Source organism: Maniola jurtina, chromosome 12, assembly GCF_905333055.1.
Source record: "Maniola jurtina chromosome 12, ilManJurt1.1, whole genome shotgun sequence".
NCBI lineage: Eukaryota > Metazoa > Arthropoda > Insecta > Lepidoptera > Nymphalidae > Maniola > Maniola jurtina.
Genome location: NC_060040.1, coordinates 6,892,870 through 6,902,897, shown reverse-complemented (window position 1 = coordinate 6,902,897; position 10,028 = coordinate 6,892,870). Strand labels below are relative to the sequence as shown.

At 42.2% G+C, this 10,028-nt stretch overlaps 1 protein-coding gene across 1 annotated transcript; it reads left to right on the top strand.

The window, feature by feature from the left end:
- The first annotated feature begins 2,794 nt into the window (after nt 1-2,794).
- On the top strand, nt 2,795-6,616 carry LOC123870481. The gene has a single exon (XM_045913808.1). The coding sequence runs from the start codon at nt 2,795-2,797 to the stop codon at nt 6,614-6,616; it is 3,822 nt and encodes a 1,273-aa protein (XP_045769764.1).
- The last annotated feature ends 3,412 nt before the right edge of the window (nt 6,617-10,028 follow it).

The window sequence follows — 10,028 nt, the reverse complement described above, 5'->3', positions numbered from 1 at the left end:
AAGACCGCTCGCATCGTCTACGGTGCGCTCCACTCGGTTTTTTTGGCTGTGAGGCGCGGATAACTGAATACATGGAGAATGTGGACGCCTAAAGGTAAACTTGGAACTCCGTATAGAAAATCGCGCGGCTGAGGCCATGGTATCGACGACAGGGGAAGTGAGAACAGACTGATGATACGGCACCTACGCATTCATTCATTTATTTTGGTGCCACCTTATCACTTGCCCCCGTTGTTATAGGGAGGTATCCCGCCATCGCTCCCGCTCCACCTATCGCTGTCGTCAAGGCCGTGACCGAATCGCGTCATGCGGTCAGATGGCTCAAAGTCTACCGGCCTCTGGTTGCCACGCCTCACTCGAGGGCCTCTGGGAGAGATATTCGCTAGATTGTGAAACAGGGGTTACACCCCGAGTTAAATTAGATTTTTCAAATTGATCAAAACAAAAAGTCCCCTTTGTTTGGTAATTATTATTTAAGCGGCAACTCCAGCTGTCAAAGTCACGTTGTCGTTTTGTCGTCTGACAGGTGACAGTGTCACTGTCAAATTCATTCATCGGTTTTTTCGGTTGGAGCGGCCGCGGCTCGCCGCCCTTTCTCGGCATAGTTAATTTAATTTCGGTTAGAGTGCAATAAATACCACATTCCACCACACCCACAAAACACACTAAAGTGCCTCAAGCCAGAAGCAAGAAGAATCGGGCCCGATATTCGCCGGCAACGAAGAGCACTGCACGAGGTACCTGCATGCCCTACTCACTATACAGCGATTGATTAGGAATTTTGGGGTTTCTGGGGTGCTCCGCGAACCGCGGACGAAACATTTGGTAGCAGAGCGTGGTTTTCGGTCTTTTTCGTGATTAAAACACGATATTTCTTGGTTAATATACGAGTTTCAAAGTTTTTTCTATCTACCTACCTGTCGGTAAAAAATAAATTACCGCGGGTTGATTACGTAGACACGTTAAGGTGGCACCTCACGTACCTATATTGTAAGGCGGCTACTCACGTACTGATTTTGTTGAGGCCGACACATGGGTTCTTGGTGATTTTTGGAAATCGTAAATGATTTGAATGTGGTATTTTATTAATTCGGTTATGTTTTAATTATTTCGGTGTTTTACGTATTTCATTATTTCGGTATTTTATTATTTCGGTATTTTACGGATTTTCGGTTTTTCTTTTCGGTTTTTCTTGGATTCCTTTTATGCATTAAAGATGTCTGTCAGAGCGAATTGGTCCCAGTTTAGGGTTAAGCTACAATGGTTGTTGGACAGCGCGGACCTTATAGATAGGCCCGACCATTCAAGGCGCTTATCAGTACGACTTCTGACTGTGAATTCGGAGTTCATGAATTTGGAAAACTCATATCAGCGCATCCTTGAGTTGGTGGATGAGGGTGTTCCAGCTGAGAGGGAAATAGTTCTGGGAGCCCGCGCGGATTATGCACGTGCTTTAGAAGCTTTTGATAGACTAATGTCGATTAAGTTAGAAGAGGCTCCTGCGAATTCTAGCAGTTCTACGGTAAATGCTAGATCGGAGGTCGCCGATCTGGACGCGCTGCTGTCACGTTTGCCAGCCCTTCGGCTTCCGTCCTTTGCTGGGGAGATGGACCAATGGGTGGGGTTTAACAATCTATTTGATAGTCTGGTCGATAAACGTTCAGATTTGTCACCGGCACAGAAACTGGCATACTTGATGTCGTGTTTATCCGGTGAACCCCGTGGATTGGTCCAACACCTCAAGATTGCGGATGAAGGATATAGTATTGCCCGTGATCTTTTAATGAAACGGTATCAGAACACTCGGCGTTTAGGTGACGTACACGTTGACCAAATTTTAAAATTACCTACTATTTCGGGTCGGCTTAGCGGTCTTCGGTCACAATTTTTAAATCCACTGATTATGGCGGTTAATCAATTAGAGCGTCTCGGTTTTCCTGTTTCGGAATGGTCGTTTATACTTTTACACATATGTCTATCAAAATTACCAGCGTCACTTAAATCTCGTTTTGAACAAAAATTTGGTTGCGAATCGGATACCATACCTAAATATTCGGATTTAGTTGAATTTTTAGAAACGGAATGCCGCTTAATCGAGTGCGCGAATTTGGAATCAACAAATCAGCATAATGACTATAACAACTCGAGGCAAGCGAAGCCCGCTCGCAGATCGGTTCATTATGCCGCTGCTGAAGTAAAGCAGCCGTGTATATTCTGTGGGGATTCGAAACATTCGAGCTTAACAATTTGTCCGGAGTTTAAATCCATGTCGCCTTTTGCACGAAAAGATTTTGTGGACAAGGAACGTCTATGTTTCCACTGTCTGGGGAACCACAGCTACCGCGATTGCCGTCGAGAGCTTCATTGCAGCTGTAGAAGCACTAAGCATCACCCGATGCTATGTTTTAATCGGTCGGGGGTGCAACAGCGACATAATAATAATAATCGGAGCTCGGCCGAGCGGTCAGCCCCTCGCACGGGCGGGGGCTTTCGGCAACAATCTAACGTCGGAAGGGTCAAGTCACCTCGCGATCTTTCACCCGTTCAACGTACCTCATCTCCTCCACGACGACGTGAGGAGCAGCGAGATGACTCACGTAATGTAAATCGTAGTGATAAGCCTCGGTACGGGCGTTCTGACGAGCGGAATGAGAGTGGTAGGCGAGATGACGATCGTGCTCTCCTCTATTCCCCTACCAGACGCTAGGATTGGGCGCCCACGTGCCCTTTACTAACTGTACTCTTACCCACTGTTATAGTCAAAGTCTATTTTAATTCAGAAATAAATTCGGAAATGGGGGTTTCGACCAGAGCCTTACTTGACAGTGGATCTCAGGGGTCTTTAATTAGTACAGATTTAGTGGGCAGGTTGGGCATATGTTTAGATCCGTGCAGCGAACGGATCATGGGTGTTGGAGGTATTGAAACAACCTCAACTATAATCGGTCGGTCTTCGGTGACATTTTCTCCGATAAATAAAAGATTTCCTAAAATTACTACTCCTGTTTTGTGTATGCAAACGGTTATAGGAAAATTACCTACGGTGACCTTGGATGATTCGGTGAAAGACCTAGCCACCGGCTTAAGTTTAGCAGATCCCCACTTTCACCAGTCATCGCCAGTGGAACTGCTGCTCGGTTCGGATGTTTTAGGATCTCTTATGGGAGGAGATAAAATAATTTTAAATTCTATCGGTCTTACGGCTTATAACACTATTTTCGGTTATGTTCTACTTGGTCCTGTAGAACTCACTAAACAATCTGAGTTGATTGATGATTCGGAAGTCGTCGGTATTTCGGTTTCGGACACTCTTCAAAAGTTCTGGGAGGTTGAGGAACCTCCAGAAACATCCTCTCGGTCTGCTCCACTTGATCTAGAGTGTGAACAGTTTTATAAAGATAGTACGTATCGGTTGGAAAATGGTCGGTTTGTCACGAAGTTGCCATTTTTACCTAACAGACCCTTGTTAGGTGACTCGAAAACTATTGCGGAAAAAAGATTTTTGGCTTTGGAACGGAAACTTATGAAAAATTCGGTCTTACGAGAGAAGTATATTAATTTTATGCGTGAATATTTGGATCTCGGTCACATGTCGGTTTCGGATTTTGATTTTAAAGGCGGACAAGAATATTTTGTCATACCACATCATGCGGTTTTTAAGGATTCGGACGAAAATGCGAAAGTACGCGTTGTTTTTGACGGTAGTTGCGTCACAAATTCGGGGGTTTCTTTAAACCAGTGTTTACATTCGGGCCCTAAATTACAAAGGGATATTTCGGAGATTTTGATGAACTTCAGACGCCATCGAGTTGTCTTTGTGACGGATATTAGGATGATGTTTCGGCAGACGCTTATTGATAAATTGGACAGAAGGTACCAGCTCATATTTTGGAGAGAGTCTCCAGATGAGCCCCTTCTTACCTATGAACTTGGAACCAACACATACGGGTTAAAATCAAGTCCTTACATTGCGATTCGGACGCTTTTAGAGTTGGCTGATCGAGAACGTGATCGGTATCCTCGGGCGGCTTCGGTTTTAGAGAACGACATTTATGTCGATGATATTCTGTCGGGATGCAGCTCACAATCGGAAGCTCTTGAACTGCAACAAGAGTTAATTCGGCTCATGCAATCAGGGGGATATGAATTACGGAAATGGATCTCGAACGATCCTGTTTTACTTCGGGACTTGCCTGACGATCATCAACAGGTGCCTCATCTGTTTGATAACCCAGACATGCAAAGTTTAACTTCGGTTTTGGGGGTACAATACAATCCTGTAGAGGATGTTTTTTCTTTTCGGACGGATTTAACTCATGGACCTTCGGTTACTAAACGGAAAATACTGTCGACAATTGCTCGCATGTATGATCCAAGCGGGTGGATCACTCCTGTTTTATTTCGGGCTAAATGTTTTTTGCAACGTCTGTGGCTTTCGGGTTTTACTTGGGATGAACCTATTACTGGGGATTTAGAAAGAGATTGGATTAATTTTAAAATTGACCTCGCTCGGATTGAAGATGTTCGGATTTCGCGATGTATGCTCCCACCAGCGGTAAAAAATATTACTATGCACGGTTTTTCAGATGCATCGGAGGCTGGTTACGCAGCTGTTGTATATTTACGCGCCGTGGATGACACAGATAATGTTTCGGTTCATTTAGTAATGGCCAAAAGTAAGGTCGCCCCAATCAGAACACGTCTGACGATTCCTAAATTGGAGTTGTGCGGAGCCGTGCTTCTACTTAAGCTTCTGCATCATGTTTGCCTTTGTTTGCAAAGGACCATCGATGTTCACGAGGTATTTGGTTGGACTGATAGTTCTATAGTTTTAGCTTGGCTTAAAACTTCACCTCATACTCTTCAAGTATTCGAGGCTAATCGAGTTTCACAGATACAAAATTCTACAGTGCCAATCACGTGGCGACATATTCCGGGCGAATTGAACCCTGCCGACTGTGCTTCACGGGGCCTAACAGCTTCGGGTCTGGTATCTCATCCATTGTGGTGGGGTCCGCGATGGCTAACTTATTCGGAATCGGTTTGGCCTGCATCAAAGGCTAATCAGGTATCACCTGCGGATTTACCTGGGATTCGGTGTTCGGTTGCTACAAATTCAGAATCACTCCCAGATTTCGGTTTCCTCGTGGAGCGTTATAGCTCCTTAGATCGGCTTATTTCGGTTACCGCGTGGATTCGGAGATTCATTTTTAATTGCCGTCGGAATAATAATCGGAATACTACGCCTTATTTAACAACACAGGATAGGAAGCACGCGTTGCTAATGTGGATCTCTCTAGTGCAGAGGGATAGTTTCGGTGCAGAGATTGAGAAAGTTCGGAAAGGCCAAACCTTGAAGGGGCATTTGAGACGTCTCAACCCCTTCATTGACTCGGACGGACTCCTTCGTGTTGGAGGACGCCTTCAACATTCGGACTTACCTTATGAAGCCAGACATCCATTGTTGCTTCCTAAATCGGGACATTTTATTGATCTGTTAATTTCGGATTCGCATTTGAAAAATTCACATGTAGGCCCAAACGCTCTTTTAGCCATATTACAACGGGACTATTGGATTCTCTCGGCCAGAAGAGCGGTAAGAAAAATCACATTCAAATGCATTTCGTGCTACAAATTAAAGGGACTCACAACCCAACCCTTGATGGGAGATCTGCCTAAAGACCGCGTTTTAGCGGCTAGACCCTTTCAAGGCGTGGGAACCGACTTCGCAGGTCCATTTTATGTAAAGTCTCATAAGTTGCGGAATCCAAAGGTCACCAAGGCCTATTTGTGCGTATTTGTATGCCTGGCCACTAAGTCCGTCCATTTAGAATTAGTTTCGGATTTGTCTTCGGAGGCTTTCATCGCCTGTCTCTCTCGCATGACCTCGCGACGCGGTTTTCCAGCGATCATTAGGTCAGATTGTGGGTCAAATTATAAGAGCAGTGACAGATATTTAAAGGAAGTTTTCCAATTTTTGGAACAAAATCGATCACAAATCGGTCATGATTTAGCTCGGCGCGGTATAACCTGGCTCTTCGATCCTCCCGCGTGCCCGTCGTGGGGCGGTTTATTTGAGGCGGCCGTAAAGTCGGCCAAGACGCATTTAAAACGTACTATTGGGGAAACAACTTTGACCTTCGAGGAACTTAGTACGGTTTTCTGCAAAATCGAAGCAGTCTTGAACTCACGGCCTTTGTGCCCTCTGTCTTCGGACCCAAATGACCTAGAGGTTCTGACCCCAGGTCATTTTCTTATCGGACAACCGCTAACAGCGCTTCCAGAGTACCCCTTTCAGGATGAAAAGACGTATAAATTATCTCGCTTTCAGTTGCTACAGCAACTATCTCAAAGAATTTGGCATCGGTGGCATTTGGAATATCTTCACACCCTACAACAGCGATTGAAGTGGACTGACCCAGCTGTCCCACCTAAAGTTGGGGATTTAGTTTTACTAAAAGAGGACAATGCGCCACCTCTTCAATGGCGCCGCGGTCGGATAGTAGCGTTGTATCCTGGGAAGGACGGCGTGGTCAGGCTCGCAGATGTACGGGTAGCGAAGGGTACAGTTTTGCAACGGGCAATCTCCAAATTGTCTCGTTTGCCCTTAGATTAGCTTTGATTAGGTTTATTTTCGATTTGGTTTAGGCTTAAATAGTTGTTAGTTTTTATTAGGTTTTCGGAAGCAGTTGAAGACTGCTTGGGCGGGGGAATGTTTGGTAATTATTATTTAAGCGGCAACTCCAGCTGTCAAAGTCACGTTGTCGTTTTGTCGTCTGACAGGTGACAGTGTCACTGTCAAATTCATTCATCGGTTTTTTCGGTTGGAGCGGCCGCGGCTCGCCGCCCTTTCTCGGCATAGTTAATTTAATTTCGGTTAGAGTGCAATAAATACCACATTCCACCACACCCACAAAACACACTAAAGTGCCTCAAGCCAGAAGCAAGAAGAATCGGGCCCGATATTCGCCGGCAACGAAGAGCACTGCACGAGGTACCTGCATGCCCTACTCACTATACAGCGATTGATTAGGAATTTTGGGGTTTCTGGGGTGCTCCGCGAACCGCGGACGAAACACCCTTTTCAAAAGTTTTGCGAATTAAATTTTTATTGCCGGGTGTCACGTTCGAGTGGCTTCATAAATATGGGTAAAATATCCAAAGCCATTAACACTGTGATCGGTTTTGTTATTTTAGGAACGGAATTGCTTTGTCCCTAATTTTGTTTATGTTATTGAAAATTTTGGCGTTGTAGTGCTTTATTGGAAATCCTATAATCCGATAGCATATTTTACAGTAATAAACTCAGATTGCTCGACCTGCATAATTACATAACACAATTGCAATCACTATGGCGTTAGTATTTTCCCAGTCCAAACAATGCGAGCCATTCGTATGCATTATATTTGTAATAATATTTTCGGAAACTGTCTAAGAAAGTTTAAGGGCAAAATAAAGATAAAAGGATTACCATCAGCATGGTGTAGAGTGTAGACCAATCGATAGCCATTGAGATCGAAATCGCGTAGCTCAATTTCTCCTTCAGACTCCAACAAGCAACAAGCAGTGTTAATGAACAGGAAAAATTTGTAAACCAGCCTACAGTTTAAAATCATTTAAAACTTGTTTCACGCTCGGGCAAAGTTTACATCCCGCTTACGAGTCGAGACAAATCGAAGATTGAAAAAGCGGTGGCTTCTAGAAACAACTTGGCGGGATTTCAATACTACTTGAGTATTTCCACTTAATTTGGCAACAATAATTACTCTTCCATTTTACATGATCAGAATTGTTCAGCTGTTTAATTTTAAACCACAATGATACTTCACCTTCAGTTGTGTGTGTGCTGTGGCCTTCAGTTTTAACAGCGTGTTTATCTTTTACCTTCAAGCAATTATTACGTTGAAATTCACGTGCAACCCAAGTAATTCAAGGGTGGAATTAGGTACTTGACGTTAAGTAACGTTCACATAAAATACAGTTTAGATGGGTAATGAAACTTTATTAAGACTCATCAGGTAGGTACTAATTTTGACTATACTCTACCCATCTTCCTACCATTTTAGAGTATATTATAGGATATTATGCTAAGCAAAAGTAAGCCTCTAATAAGGAACCATGAATCGAAAAATGAATAAGTTCGGTTTTATTGCCACTTTGACTCGTTTTATTACAACAGCAAAAACAGCCTTCTATCACACATTTTGTTCAACTGACACTTACGAAGGAGTATGTCGTAAATTGTGATCTTCTATAAAGGACAATCATAATAAATGTGTCAGCCAAAGTTTCATGTCCTTCCACGTAGGCATCTTCACATAATCGCGACATACACACATCGCGCGAATATTATTATATTTAAAAAAAATGACTAGGTTTTTTAAAACACCATAGGAATCATTTCTGTTTTCCCGGAATTCAAAAATCATATTATGTGTTTCTGTTTCCTTTTGTGATCTGTGAATGTGCTTCGATTGTGTTTTTATGATTAATTCTACGACTTTGCTTGCTCCCTGGACTCCGAAGGCTTCGCTTTTCTCAACGGACTTACGCGCAAACTCCTGGACACTGATAATTGCCTAACGACTTGGACTATGGCTGCTTCTGAGAGTGATTGTTGTGTGCCAAGATGCGGTAAAACTCAAATGCTGCACCAACAAGAGAGAACAGAGAATACAGAATGTCCTCAGACCCTAGATGTCCCAACAAAATCTGATAGCAGTATAATGAATAATATTGAAAATATAAAGTTCCAAGACCTTGGCCAAAGCTACAATAACTAGAATTAAAATACTCGTAAGTAAATCCTTACAAATCACACAATATGGTTACACTTTACAATATGGTTTCCCTGGAAGCACAATGTAAAATCGATTATTTTACGTCCATTTTCCATAAAATTGAGCAAGTCTATTCTCCGTTGACCCTTACAAAGGAGCCATTTGTGGTAGCATTTTAAAAATGGTCGTGCTCCAGATTTCGGACTTTTGTCCCAGAGACCAATAATAATTCTTCGTGGAGCAATTGGCAAGACGTTTACTGACCCTGTTTATCGAGAAAGCCTTTTGTAAACTTCTGTTTTTTTAATGCTGTCCCAGTACTTTTGTTATAAGTATTTTGATTTTTTATTATAATATAAAATACAATAAATGTGCGTTGTACTTTAAAATTTTGTTGCTAAGCGTCGTTTCCATTAACAACTTTAAGTTCAAAGTTCTATTTTTTGCGTTTAGTGTAATTTATAAGATAAGATTCCTTTTTTCTCTCTTTTTTTTTCTTTTCTTCTTGTCCTTAGTATTATTTTGGGTAAAAACCCTTTTAAGCCACTGTTTAATGAAACTCTAATTAGTAGATAAAGTTTCAGTTATCATATTTAAATCTTTTCCGTTTTATTTTTGGCGAACAAAATATCATAGGGAGTATTGATAAGATTTTTCTATACTATTTGTTGTTCACAATTGTAGTGACAAATCCAATTTCCTGAAGCGGACCCGGTTGAGGGTACAATGCCGCGGTGCCATTGTCACGGCTCTTACGGAGACCTGCACAATTCCATACTTCCAAGAATTAAGTGAGAAATACACTACACTGAAGGAACCGGCTCAGCTGATGCGAGGTATTTGCGAATGAAAAAATTGTTATCAATTTCCGTATACACTGCGTAAACTTTTTTATTGGCATAATAGGTATATTAAATAGGAGCGATTTCATATTAATTATTTTAATTCGTGAATCTTAAAATAACGGTAGTTAGTTTAAAATCAATTCACACCGTATGATCGATTCACACTGTAGGTACGTGTATTTAGACAAACAGAACAAAAGCGAGTCATTAAAAACCTGCTGAAACGTTTCATTTGACTCGTCAGTAATAGTATATATAATACCTAATAAAATAGAGAATAATATATCACAGAGTAAGGAAAATACTGTTCTAAAATGGTATGCCCTTATTTTAACTCTTTCCTTCTCTTTTTAAGGTTCCGTACCTCAAAAGGAAAAACGGAACTCTTATAGGATCACTTTGT

Excerpts from the sequence above, each read along its gene's own strand:
- LOC123870481 (XM_045913808.1), top strand. The coding sequence starts at position 2,795 with ATGGGGGTTTCGACCAGAGCCTTACTTGACAGTGGATCTCAGGGGTCT.